The sequence below is a fragment of the Charadrius vociferus genome, unplaced genomic scaffold (assembly GCF_000708025.1).
Source record: "Charadrius vociferus isolate BGI_N301 unplaced genomic scaffold, ASM70802v2 scaffold179, whole genome shotgun sequence".
NCBI classification, from domain to species: Eukaryota; Metazoa; Chordata; class Aves; order Charadriiformes; family Charadriidae; genus Charadrius; species Charadrius vociferus.
This window is the reverse complement of record NW_009650072.1, coordinates 1,382,735-1,396,537: the sequence shown is the minus strand read 5'-3', so window position 1 is coordinate 1,396,537 and position 13,803 is coordinate 1,382,735. Positions and strand designations below refer to the sequence as shown.

The 13,803-nt window shown below is 38.8% G+C and overlaps 2 protein-coding genes across 2 annotated transcripts in view; one reads left to right on the top strand and one right to left on the bottom strand.

Moving 5' to 3' along the window:
- The window catches only part of TRPM5 (transient receptor potential cation channel, subfamily M, member 5), a 39,631-nt gene extending 31,642 nt beyond the window's left edge, over window positions 1–7,989 (top strand). Inside the window, exons 19-24 of the mRNA XM_009891995.1 lie at window positions 1,001–1,169; window positions 1,851–2,029; window positions 3,406–3,538; window positions 5,662–5,734; window positions 6,731–6,821; window positions 7,889–7,989. Of these exons, the coding sequence (XP_009890297.1) occupies window positions 1,001–1,169; window positions 1,851–2,029; window positions 3,406–3,538; window positions 5,662–5,734; window positions 6,731–6,821; window positions 7,889–7,989 (746 nt within the window). The remainder of the gene's footprint in view (window positions 1–1,000; window positions 1,170–1,850; window positions 2,030–3,405; window positions 3,539–5,661; window positions 5,735–6,730; window positions 6,822–7,888) is intronic.
- Window positions 7,990–11,338: 3,349 nt separating this feature from the next.
- Window positions 11,339–12,379, bottom strand: TSSC4 (tumor suppressing subtransferable candidate 4). Its single transcript, XM_009891994.1, has one exon. It carries the CDS (start codon window positions 12,377–12,379, stop codon window positions 11,339–11,341), a length of 1,041 nt encoding a protein of 346 aa, XP_009890296.1.
- Window positions 12,380–13,803: the final 1,424 nt, after the last annotated feature.

Below are 13,803 nucleotides of genomic sequence, written 5' to 3'. Positions count from 1 at the left end.
ATTCATAGCTGGAGACAGGATACAGGGCTAGACGTCTAGTCTGATATAGTAGAACCATTCTTACTAACCTCTACTGCAAGCTCAGATGTACAAAGTAGTTTAAATTCAGAATGAGGAACAGCATTCCCAGCTTTTACTGAGTTTTCTCCTCTATCACATGTACCAGCATGAGGACTGCAGAGACACAAGTACGTGGGGGAACACAACGTCTAAATACTGAAAGATGGTTTGACTTTGGGAACTCAAAACTAGTCTAAAAAGGATACAGCCTTCTCAATACAATCCCCCTTTGCTGAATGTTACTAAAAAGTTGTGACAGCCATCTTGCCACTGAATGAGCAGCCAAGTTCTGGAGGTCTGCATTGTCCTATGGTTGCAAACCTCTTGCAGATTAAAACAATGTCTGTTCATGTACATGACTTGATTACATTTTCACAAAATGAAAGACATTGGATATTAGTTCACATAAATGATCTTTCAACTGCAAGAATTAGCTCAGTAGCTCCAGCAGTCAAAGAACTGTCCTTTGAGGTCTAAGAGGGTTTCATATTTACAGTCCTGCTAGTAGTCAACAAGGGTAATACAAAAATACTATCACAATATTGGGTTTAAGCTTTTAATGGTTGGAAAATATTCAGAACAAAATTCTGTTGCTGTTTATATGCAGCCAAAATTTAATCTTATTTTAGTAATCAATATCATCACTGTCCTTGATTTGTATCTTAACAGTAAGGGTACTAAATATATGATACCATACATGTCACTAGTTCTTAAAAAAAAGACAGGTTTAGGGATATTAATTCAGTTTTTATTTGCATTGAAATAGCTATGAAATGCATTACTTCAAACCTCAGGAAAAATTTGTAATTCTTGCCATTTTTTGTTGAAAGTCAGAGATTTTGGTCACCAAAATGCAAAGCTTTTGTCTCCACTCTAAGAAATATATGTGGCGGTAGTATTTGTCAAAATTGTTCTTTTATTCCTCTGTCGTCTTTTGCAGCATCTCAAATGTATACCAGGAACTGTACATTTAATCCACTGCAGATTCTGCAGGAGAACACGCCATCATGTCCTAATACCTATGCCAACTGGCTTGTTATACTTCTGTTGGTCATCTTCCTACTAGTCACAAATGTTCTCCTTATGAACCTCCTGATTGCTATGTTCAGGTAAGAGCGATTTCAGTAAGTATCAAGACAGAGGCTGCAAAGGTTTAACTGAATGCCCACATTTCCTACATTGCTGATGGCCATTTATTTTGGAATACACTAGTAATTTTCCTAGTGAATATTATTTGGGGATTGATAGGTAGACTTCTGTGATCATATAGTTCTTCAGTTTTCATCATCCTTACCCTAGTCACATTAAAGACAAGAAGAAGAGAAGCCTCTTTTACTGCTAAAAATTCAATTGAACATGCATAGAAGGGTCTGGATCTCTGACTGTGCTGCACTACAAGTCTGCAGGTGCAAAGCAGCCGTAAATCTGGCAGACTTAACAGTGGATAATGTGCACATAGGGGAAATGCTTGATGTCAACACGGCTAATAATGATTCATGCGGTTGAAGAACTGACGTGGCATGTTTGCTGATGTTGCCTAAGTCAAGAAAGTGAACCTTTCTTTTTTAAAAAATCCTCATGCATTTTTTTTAATGTTTGAAGACTGCAACTGCAATTATTTTAATATCTAAGAATTTGCACGAACTTTAGACTAAATTAACCCTGCTTGCTGAGCTTGCTGTTCCCTTTCTAAAGTAAATGTGGGCAAATTTTGTAATAATAAGCTTTAGCTTGTTTTGGTAAAAACAGTTATAATACTTTTTTTTTTTTTTTTTTCTCTCCAATTAAAGTTACACTTTTCAAGTTGTTCAGGGCAATGCAGACATTTTCTGGAAAATTCAGCGCTACAACCTGATTGTTGAATATCATGGCCGGCCTGCCTTAGCACCACCATTTATCATCATTAACCACATAACTCTGATTCTCAGAAGAATCTTCAACAAAATGGAATATAAAAAAGAACATCTGGGTGAGTTGTTACAAACATCTAGCAACTGGAGACCCTGACACTCTCCCAGGATATGCTGCATAGGCAAAACGAAGAGCAATTAAGAGTTCCTTAAGCCAAGAGTCACAAATTATTTTTAACAAAGACTGCTAGGAGAGTACAAATGAAAAATATGAGGCTTATAATGTGTCCTCTATCATGAACAGTTTTCCACAATGCATTTCTTTATGCACCATATTTATTACAACAAAAGTGTCAATATAAAACTGGTTAAAGGGATTTGATTTCTGAAGAGACAACAATGGATTGGTTCAATGAATAGTTATTTCACTCGCTCCTGAATTTTACTAATTATTTAGTACAGACAACCCTGAAAACATATACCAAGTTTAAAAGTCTACTAGGATCAGTGGAATTTCCCAGTACAGAGACACGGAGAGAGTGAGCACGCGTAGAGAAATGGCAGTCCCTTAAAAGCTAAAATTAAAAAGGCAGATGAAGTTCAGCTAATTACAGAAGGCATTTGGGGGCTTTCTATAGTGTCCTGGTTTGAGGGTTTCAGTGGCCAGTCTGGCCCAAACCACGACATTTAGTGATGGCAAAATTGGCCCATCTAGTTTATTTGTATCCGATAAGCCTATTTACTCCTCATGTGTAAGCTGGTAATGGGCTTTGGAGCAGAACTGTTGTCAGACTGGACCATTCAGAGCCCTTTGACCAAGCTCCCTTTCAGGTACGTTCCTATCTGGCTATCAAAGCATACTGCTGAAGATTCTTTAAAAAAAAATAAAATATTCTTTTTTCCCCCTAAGAAAGCAGGTAACTGGCTGCTCAGGTTATAGATTCAGTAGCGTCTGGAGCATGCAGCAAGTGTACCCTTTTACCAATCTTTAGGAAGATACAAAACTAGTATGTTACATTCAAAATATGTCTGTGAAATTGAGGCTTGTTGTTGCCTGGGACACTTGACAACAACAACAGGCTTTATACTTCAAGGTGGAGGAATTTCTTCACAGTTTGTCTTTCCTATTTATAATTGTTCTAATAAAGAAGATTAGATGATAAAGTGCATCTGAGCATAAAGCTCTGCTCATTAAATATTTTGGGGCTAAAATAAGTCAGAAGTCCAGTAAGGTTGTAAATAAGCTTAAATGGAACTACAGAAATTGGCCCGTGCTGTTCTTTAGAAAATTCAGGTGTCATCCAACTGCAAAAACCTCTATTGCCTTCAATCACAACCAAAAAAATAAACAGAAAATACTTATTTTACACTGCATTTTCATAACACTACACTCCTGCAATTGCAAGACTTATTTTTCTTTAGCATAGCAGGCTTCCATTCCTAGTATAAGAGAAAAGGGAGTAAAATATAATTCTTAAAATTATTTTTCCTACAGAAAGAGATCTTCCCGTTGGCCTAGATCAAAAAATCATAACATGGGAGCTGGTGCAAAAAGAAAATTATCTTGTAAACCTTGAACAAGAAAGGAAAGAAAGCCATGAAGAAAGGCTGAAGGCCACATCTAATAAGTATGTTATTCCGACCCACAATAAGTGTACCTTGCAAGTCTTCAGCTTTGAATGAGAAACGTTCAGGTGCTTGTAAAGCTTATATGAAGAGTCCAACAAGAATGCAGTTAGGAAATACCCAGTCCACAAAAAAAAGTGAGAAGCCAGCATCACTACTATATTAGAAGAGTGTTTGGCACTCTTGAAGTATGTCCAGTCACAGGCCTGTAAGCTCCAGCCAAATCTGCAGCCAAGCTCAATGAAAACCATACTCAGGAAGAAATGGTGGAAGAACAGTTCCTTTGCTATGCTGCAGCGCGCGTACTTCCATCCCCTGTAGGAATACAACATAGACATTTGAATTGTATTTTTGAATGGCTTAGACTTTGAATGGAAGTTTAAGATATCTTGAATTACCCCCGGCCCACAAATGCAGAACAACAACTATTTATGGCTTTATGGCATGAGACTACAATTTTCCACAAGAAATTAATGATATTGGCTCTGAAATTGTATTTAATTAAACGAGTTTCCATGTAAATACTTCTTTAAAATATCTTTCCACTAAGAATGTCACTTAAATTGGTTTAGTAATCTAAAGAAAGAAAATGCTAAAATATTTTTCAGAGGTTTACTCAGAATGAGTAGATGTTTACTTTGTGTCTTTAAGTCAGACACAAAGTAGTTATGTGCAGGGAAAACAGAAACATCTAAGGCAATACTGAAAGCCAGACAGCAAAGCCTTCTTTGAAGCAGCTTTTAACACCTGTTTCAGCTGTTTCCTCTTATGATGAAACTGACTTCAAATAGAGGCACAATGGGTGTGAAAGTTATCATAATAAGAAAGCTCCATGGAAATGTTCTTGAGCTGTTTTCTTTCTGTGCTCTCTTTCAAAACAAACCTCCATCTAACTCATAGAATAGCTGGAGCCCAGAACAGCGTACTTAAGTACTATCTTGGAAAACACTCTTCTCCCTCTAGTCTACACAGACTCTTAACTCATAATAATTTAGAACTATTATGTTGGTTTAAACTTTATTCTTATAAGCAGATCACTGACAGACCCCAGGAATGAGAGCTCAGTTGTTGAGATCAAGCAATAAATATGTGTGTAATTGCTTCCAAACAAAGGGTACAATTATAGCCTTTTTAGCTTTAAAACTAGAAAGCTTTACAGATGGTGCATTGTAGATGAAGTTACTGCTTGGAGGGGAAAAGTAAGATTCAGTCTGGCTTCACAGTATTTCAGGTATAGCAGAGCCAGAAAGAGACTGGAAAAAGTTCAAATGAAAACCACTAAACCCATGGCTTTTTATCTTTTCTCTTAGGTGGTAGTAGCGTGTATTTGAAATCTTATGAAACCCTCAGAAAGCAATTCTTTGAACTTTGCATTGAACCAATCCCAAAATGCATTAGACCCTTCCAGCAGCAGCTTTTTCACATAGACCTAAATGGAACACAACCTGTTAGAGGGAAACTTTGAAATAGTAGTTAGGACAAAGCGGAGAGGGATTTGGGGAATCAGATGCTAAGAATAAGGAACTGATGGGAGAAGAAGTGAGGGATACAGAAAGCATGTGGACAATACTTTTTGTTTTGATTTGGAGGCACTATATGGAAGTTCTCTACACAGTCCCTTTGGACTGCATGGAAAAAAGGAATTTGAATGTTGAGCCAGTTTCCAAAAATGAAACCTCATATAAATTTTAAGTGGCTCATCTCCCTCATGTTGATGGAAAATATTGTGGCCTCAGTTCTCACACCAGCATCTGGTACAGGTGGGACATAAGTGGCTGGAGAGACAGAGCTGGCCCTAAGGCTCCTTTCTGTTGTCCTCGATTCCCACAGCGGCTGGGCCCAAGTGGCCCTCACCAGAAGCTGAACAGCTGCTGTAATCTATGTGAGCTTTACAAGTCCCTTGGCACCAGGTGCATGACAGTGGTCCGGGAATGCTGCTCTGTTCAATAAATACTTGCAGGAACACCTCAAAAGGACAAAATTTTTAGGGGGCTCTGCGATGTCCCAGCAGCACAGAATTGCTGGCAAGGGGTCACAGCTCTAGTAAGTTATGTGGGTTTTGTGGTTTAGGATTTCTTCTGAGGCTTTTCCCTTTTTGCTCAGCATGTCTGCTTTGTTTCCATAGGGTGGATAATTTGTCTAAATATTTTAGCACGCTGAAAGAACAAGAAAAGCGGTTTAAAGTTATGGAAGCCCAGGTAAGTAATATTTTTATAGGTATTTATAACAGCTTTAGGATTTCTCCACGTTTCTCTCATTTAATGGTGGTTTGGCAGACCCTATTTAGGGATAAAGGGAAGGAGAAATGGATCTGTATTATGATTTCACTTTCCTTACTGTTTTCTCTCTGGTGATACATGTATGTAAGAAACATTTCTGACCTCCGGGAGAAAGCAGAAGGGGTAATACAGCATTTCTTGCTCTCTTTACTAGTCTATTTGAGAAGCGTTTAGTTCCTTCATTAAGGATGAAGGAAGGAAATGCTTCATTTTCCACTCTCCATTCTTTTCCTTTGCCCAACCTTGTCTTTCTTTAAAACTGACAACTTTGAAAATACCTATATTCTGTCTGATCTGATCTAGACTAATCTTCTGGGACATCAGTTTTTTCTAATTTTCTTAGATACCAGATACCAACGTCTCAAAGGGAAGTGTCTAGCATACAAATGTAAAACATAAATAATAGAAGGAAACCCTATCTTGAGCTTTCGATGACAAACCCTTGAAATATAAACAAACATTTTTAAAACAATCTGAAAATGCTCAGCGTTACCATGTGCTACATAGCACAACTGTTATTGTTTTCTTTGTCCCTAGAACTCTCCGGTGTAATTTTGGCCTCGCTGGAAGTTCCTTATCTTAATATTCCCACTGCAGTTTCCCTCCCCTTTCTTATCCATTTTATGGCTTCCTGAAAAGTCATGAAAAATGTTGACACCAAATACAGGTCCAACAGGAACACACAAGAAATGCTTTAATAAGTTTGTGCCAGCTTGCGATAATGCAATATACTCACTAAAAAAGGGAAGGTATTTAATGCAAATCTTAATCCAAGACAGTTCAACTATTTCTTAAAAAAAAAAAAAAAAAAAAGTGGTATCTCTGATGCTGCCTAGATTATCTTTCCTGCAAATTTAAGAATGGATAAAGTACTACAAAAATTAGCTGATGTAGAAATCACTACCTGTTTTGTAGATTTGCTACTGTACAGCTGTTATCTCCTCAATGGCAGAAGTTTTAACCAAAACCAACCTCTTGTGCAACCAACCAGTTCCAAACTATACATGTAAGTATTGAAAACAGTCATGGAAAAGCTAATTAATATAGCTGAATAATTTAGTTAAAAAATGAAAGGAAAATAAAAGATTGGAAAAGAACCACATAAGGAGGTGCAAAGGAGTATACCTAGAGGTAATGGGAATATAAACAAGGAACAGAATATTCATACTTCCAAATGAAAAGATTTCCTTTTGCAAAGTAGATTTAAAAGCTTTGGGGAAAGGACTATGGCTTTGTGTGTGTTAGAGCGATCTCATGCAACTTTAAACATGTAAATAAGCATCTATTTGCCACACAGTTTCTTAAGAGGACTGTGTCTTGGCAGTTTCTTGTGTCAATGAGATAGTACTACCAAAGTATTATCAAAACATTTAATATGGATAACAATAGTCATTAAAAAAAAAAAAAATGAGCAAGCCTCCTACTCTGTTTTAATCAACACAACTCATTTGCCTTCAGAGCTTCAACTATTTGTCTTGTCCTGTGTCCCTGGGCTCCGCTGGTTGGAGTTTAAAACATCGGAGACAGAAACAGACTATTTCTCAGCTGCTGCAGGACATCCAACACAATAAAGATTCTGGACCTTCTTAATGATTTATTTCAGTATCTACCTATTACTATCTGTTACACAAAAAGCTCTCCAAAACCCATAAACTGAACATATATATGCTATATGGGAAAAAGAAGTAGCTGGAAACTCAGCAGTCATGACATGACACCTCAGATCATTCAGACTCAAACTAACTTCAAATTTGACTTAATTCTGTTAGAAGCTTATAAAACACATATGTAAATTGCTTCATTATCAACATTGTAGTAAGAAAAACTACCCTGTAGCATGGTCCCCAGACATTTTAATACTGTAACTGCATAAAAATCAGAAACTTAAATAGCTGAAAAATAAAGAAAAAACCTGGCTTTATCATTTACTGAGCAAATGCAAAGTAATAGAATACACAGCATCTTTTTATTGAGGATTATTTTCAACATATTAGAGTTTCTTAAGCAATTACTATTATGTGCCCCTTGTCCTAAGGCTTTTAAACAAGCACATGGCTTTTGCAATCCTATTAGGTGTGACGAATGCCAACACAGAAGTGCCTTTGCCAGAAAGAAGTGAAAGAGAAGAGCGTGCAGATAAGACCGAGACTGACATCACATACATCGATAATTAGCTTTTACTCTAATTTCTTCAGATTAAACCTTTTGTCCTACTGAACTACTGTAGAAGTAAAATCCTAACCTCATGGAGGTCTAAGGCCCAGCTTTCAAAGCCTTTATGCCAAGCACTGTTCACGTTTGACACTACGAAGGATTTCTTGGTCTTCCTCCTTCAATTTCTTGGGCTTTCTTCCCTCCTGCTCCTATATCGCTTGGTCCTTTCTCCAAAACTCCATTCCACAAATCGCACTAAAGACATTCTCCTCCAGGATCACTCTACCTCATTTTCTAAATATGATCTGCCTTCTGTTCTCCAGATACCATACCCTCAATCCAAGGTCATAATTGTTAATCTCCACATCTCTCTGCTCAATGGAGTCTCCCTTTTGAAGGGTGATAATTTTACGCACTAAAAACCAAGATGCTTTCTTGGCCAAGAAAGCTAGCTCATATTTCTGAGTTGCTTTTAAAGGAAATCAAGAAAGTTTTCACAGGCAAGGGCCTGGGATGCTGAACTATTACGATCAGTACAGTTCCCAGAGTTGTTACAACCCTCAAATGATTGCACTCACCGTTTTCTCTTCCCGCGCTGGCTTCTGTGAGGTATTCCTTTGCTGGTATTCCTCACTGAGGTCTCCTCTCATCCCCCGAAACTGGAATCTCATTGTGTAGTCCTCAAATGTGCGGTGGCTTGCAGTCACTTTCCAAACACAAAGCAGGTGGCCCTCCCGCAGTCAGACCCCCAGCCTCCGCTTGCTTTTTTGTTCTAACGCCAGATCACAGCTGCCGTCAGCTTGCCGCTATTAAACGTGACTTTGCTTTTACGCGTCACACCACACAGAACACCACAACTACACCTAGGCAGATTTCTGATTTCATTTTACTTTTCTCTCTCAAAGGTCAGGGAGAAAAAAAAAAAAAAAAAAATCACTTAGAGACTTTAAAGCAAGAATGCATAGCAAGAATTTTTTCTACAAACTAGGAATTTGGACTGTTCATCATTTTTTTCATTACTTAAACTGGCATGTACGTTTTTAGCATACAAAATAAAGCTGGCTTTATTAGAATTTTGTATGAAAAAATACACCAATAAAATGAATACTGCTACCGTCCTTTAAAGGGAAATTTCTTTGGAACAATACAAACAGAATCAGAAGGGGGAAGTACTGGGTTGTAGTCTTTCTTCCACTGATAAGCTTCAACTGAACTTAATTTCCTCACACATATAACACTGCTTCTATGCAACATAAATGTAGCTTTGGTACCAGAGGCGGGGGGAAAAAAAAATCTCAGATCTGATAAAAATCTTTCCAACATGAGTGTTTTATTCATAGATATTAAACTTGTTATGATGTCTTCATAAAATAGGCATTTGTCCAGCTTATTCAGCTGTGCCCCAGACCTCAGTGACCCCATTAACAGTGATGGAATTTTGGTTTCTATCCTACCTGTTCTTCACCCTAGGCAAGCAGAAGTTATAAAACCAGTTAAGTTTGTACTAAGCTACATTTTTTTGTTACAAAATAATGCATATCGTACAACCAGCATGCCCTGCTCTAGCAGCAGCTTCCGTTCTGAAACGGCTACCATTTTAATTGTGATCAGCACATTAATTATCCACTGAAAACCAAAAATCTATCTATCTGGAATTGTTGTGTCCCACTCACCTGCATTGGAACAACTGACGTATTTAGCAATAACCCATTAATTAATGTGCATCAAACCATACACTCATGAGAAACTACATCTGCTTTTAAAATTTAAAGGTGAATTTCGAAAGATAGAGCAGCATTACTCATTTTACATTGTTTTCTGCTTCTGCTGCCAAATGATCCATCTGTTCAAACACAAAGATCCAAATGATTTGGATCTACCAGTCAAGCATTGATAAGATGCTGACACCCCCACAGAGGAAGTAACCTCCGCAAATATCCTTCAGAGTTTGAGCAAGCACAGTCTAGCAAGAAAGATCACAAATTCTAAAGAAGTAATCTTTCACTACACGGTTATAAATACTAACGCTGGGGTTGGTTAATTTAGAATACTGGCAAAAAAATGCCAGTCCAAACTGACCTGAACTAATTTGAGTCTTTCAACCTTATTTATACAATTTATGAACATTCTGTGTGAAAAACTACTATATTTGACATTCATTACAATGTGATTCACTGTATGAGGCGGTTCATCCTATAAGGTGATTCTCTATATATTGTAAAATGATTGAAAATGTTAAAAATGAGAATTTTAGAATCTAAAAATATAAGACTTGAGGGAGAAGTTACAAAAGGGTAAGCTTAGAGTAATTCTACATTTTCAAGACAATTCTCTAATCAAATAAATCAAGTACTTGTTAAAACTCCTATAGCTGCATTAATCAACATGGTTCAAAAAGATGAAGAAATCAAGCTACAACTGAAAGTTTATTGAATCACAAAGAACAAAACAAATTCCCGGTTCTGGTATAAATTCCTCATTTCCACCAAATCCACACACGGAATCAATGTGGAAGCAGTGCCACCTGGAAAGGACATACAAACGTGCAGGCCAAGAATCATCACATTGTATCATACCAGTAAGAGGAAAAGCTGCTGCCCAACTTAACACCTGAAGCTGTTGCAAATTCTGATCTACACTCAACACGGTGAGATTTGGCTGAAGCCATCCTGAGGATGTCTTCTCCAGGATGCATCCAGAGCTGTACCTCTCTGCAGGAAACATTGTTTTTTAAAATCTTTATCATGTAACACTAAATAAGGTAAATATTAAGCCAAACTTAATATTTGGGCTCTCCAAAGTCACGATGGGGCACCGTTGTGCTTTCACTCTCAATGGCAATGAGAGAAGGATGTGTTAAAAAAAAAAAAAGTTTTCCTCACTGGGACAGGGTCAGGAGAGACCACATCTGGTGGAAGACTAGGTTTTATTTTCATTGTTTAAAAATCTCAACATAGTGACCTCATCATCTTTGCTCCAGGATTCTACAGGATTTGGGAACAGCTCTAAATTTGGGGGTTAGTAGGAAGACTTGCAGGCTTTTAGCTAACACATCTTTTTCTTTGGTGCTCAGGGCTACTTCAGCTCCAGAGCAAGCCCCATGGAGCTGCTCAAGCAAATAAAGCACACTTTATTCTGCAATAAAGTCCAACTGTCCTGTACCCACAGACTTCTCACAAACCAAAAGCCTGGAGCGTATTTTAAGTAGCTTAATTTCTAACAATATAAAATGTTCTCGCTGGATACAATGCAAACCGTTAGACAAAAAGCTATCACATGGTTTCCAGACCAGAAAAAGAAGTCAGAGAAAAAAACAAACTTATCCAAAGACAGTACAAGTCGTTGGATGTCACCAGTGTGCTCCATTCTTCAGGACTCTTCCCCATCCTCTTCATCATCTACTTTAGGGCGGAAATTTTTCCTATTCTTCTTCTTACTGCAATGGAATCCAACTGTTTCCACCGATGGCTCTTCACCCACACCACTAAACCTTGCACTAAGCTTGCCTTCTGTATTCAGGTCCCCTGCCATCATGCACTCCTCCTCCTCTGTTGTCTTTCCACTTCGGCTGCCTAAGTGCCCCAGCTCTACCTTATCCTCCTCCCTCAAGTCATCAGTCTTTTTAAGAGATTTTCCTTTCAGATCTGTTTTCATGTGTTTCTTATCATCCTCCCCTGCTGATGTTTTCTTTTCCAGCCCATCAACACCCCTTTTTATTGGTTTGGTGAAGACAATCCTCCCTTTTCCACAGCTGGAAGGGTCCTGGTTGAAGTACGGGGTGTAGCTATCTTGGGTAGCTGAGCTTTGTTCCTCCCCTCTTTTCTTCAAACCCTCTATAAATTCCATGGCCACTGCCCTGTTAGTCTTGTCAGTACACTCTGAAACTCCATCTAGGCTGTATTTGGTCCAGCGCTCCGGGTGTGCCACGTAGTCAGGCACTGCAGGCGAGGTTTTGGGAGCCTGCACTGGTTTGGCTTGCTTTCCCGGGCTTTCTGGAACCACGTTACTTGAAACTGTGGCTGGAGGCAACGGACGCTTAAACCTCCCATCAACAACATTATCTTCAGACATTGAGGGCACAGACAACTTGGCCGCCTCTTCCAGGCAATCAAAAATGCTCTGGCTACGGAGAGAGAATGTAGAACTCATGCCCCTCAGATGGAACGGCTGAACAGGAGATCTGTGACTGCTGTTTGAAGTGTCAGGTGTCTCCCCTGCTCTGTAATCCCCATCATCTACAGATGGCTCCTCAGGAGATATTGTATCAACCTCTGCTTCATCCGCTAACCCCAAATCATCGGAATCAGAATCGCTAAGCGACACTGTGTCTGAGGGCAGAGCTCCTTCGTAGTCTGTGGCACCACCAGCCACTATCCCCAGAAAGGGTTCACCTCCATCCTGATCTCCCATCTTCAAGCTATCACTCCACTGAGGTCTTTGATGTAGGCCCGGGAACAGCTGCAAATACGGTTTTCCAAATGCCCAGCAACTTTAGTGCCTAGAATACAAAGGAGCATAAAAATTCAACTGTGAAATGAGAACCAAGTATGAGACTATCATTCTGTGCCATGCAAAATAATTATTACTGCAATATCACAGGCAGCTGTACTTCAGGGATTCCTAAGCAATTTTGCCAGAAATAAAAACATTATTTAAGGAATGAATGCACATTAAAATTGAAGACGTACACAAGACTCAATACAAGAATACGAAGTAATTAAAAAATAGCGTTGCACACCAAATGTCATTAAAGGTTACAGCAGGTCCAATTACTAAAAGATGAGCATAATTTTTTGGAGCAAATCTGAATACCCCGTAACTGTCTTACGCATTTTCCAAGAGAAAGCAATGACCTCTCTAAAGTACACTCTGTGTCTATCATACTATATAAATCCACAAAACCACGTGCCAATCTCTCACACTTTCTTCTGGCCATTACAATCCTTTACTGCATTAGCTACTTTACGTCTTGTCCCAATAATCATCAAATTCTGCCTCTTATAAAGGACACTATCTCTGATAGAGGTCAGCTGCAGAGCAGCCACAAAAATATCAGGGCTGAAGTTTCAGGATTGCTTTAAAGTAACACAAAGTACAAGCTCCACTCCTTCCTTGGCTTTAAGCTCTCATGTCATTACTAGATTCCTGGAATCACAAAATGAGCCAGCTCAAGAAATGAATCCTACTGAATTAAGAAAACTAATTGCACACGCCATGCTTGTGCATGGAAACAAGGGGAAGGTGCAACCAAGGGTCTGCCAGAGCTGGCCCTTCAGTCAGTAAAAGACAGTGTGATCTGCAGCCTGACTTCCAGTAGCGGCTGGAACACCTGATTCATTGTGCCACCTGCCTGAAGGGAACCTTGCAGAACCGAGGCGGTTGATGAACACACTACTGCTTGCCAGGCAATCAGAAACAGAGTTGGCAAACACGTGCCCCAGTTCAGCTCGCAAAAACATGAATTACAGAAACAGTTCTAATATATTATTAGAATAAGCTCAACTACCTAATTATAGGTTCTTTCTGAAACGATGCAGTAAACAGACATGGAAAGTCTGTAGTCACTCACTTTCTCTTGAGACTGAGTCAGCTTCCCCTCCTGAGAGTCAGTTAAAGCCACCAAAGATCTCAGCACTTCCACCCTAGAAAACAAACATTTCCATCAAGATACTGGAAATGTAGTTTTGAAATGAGTTTTAAAAATAATTCCTTCCCCCTGAATCATCCAAAGCTGCAGAGTGGAGTTCTAAATCAGACACAAACTCATGCTAGTATAAAAAGTCTGCAGATATTCCTGGATTTTTGGCAAAGGAACAACACACAGCCTAGTAAGG

Excerpts from the sequence above, each read along its gene's own strand:
- TSSC4 (XM_009891994.1), bottom strand. The coding sequence starts at position 12,379 with ATGGGAGATCAGGATGGAGGTGAACCCTTTCTGGGGATAGTGGCTGGT.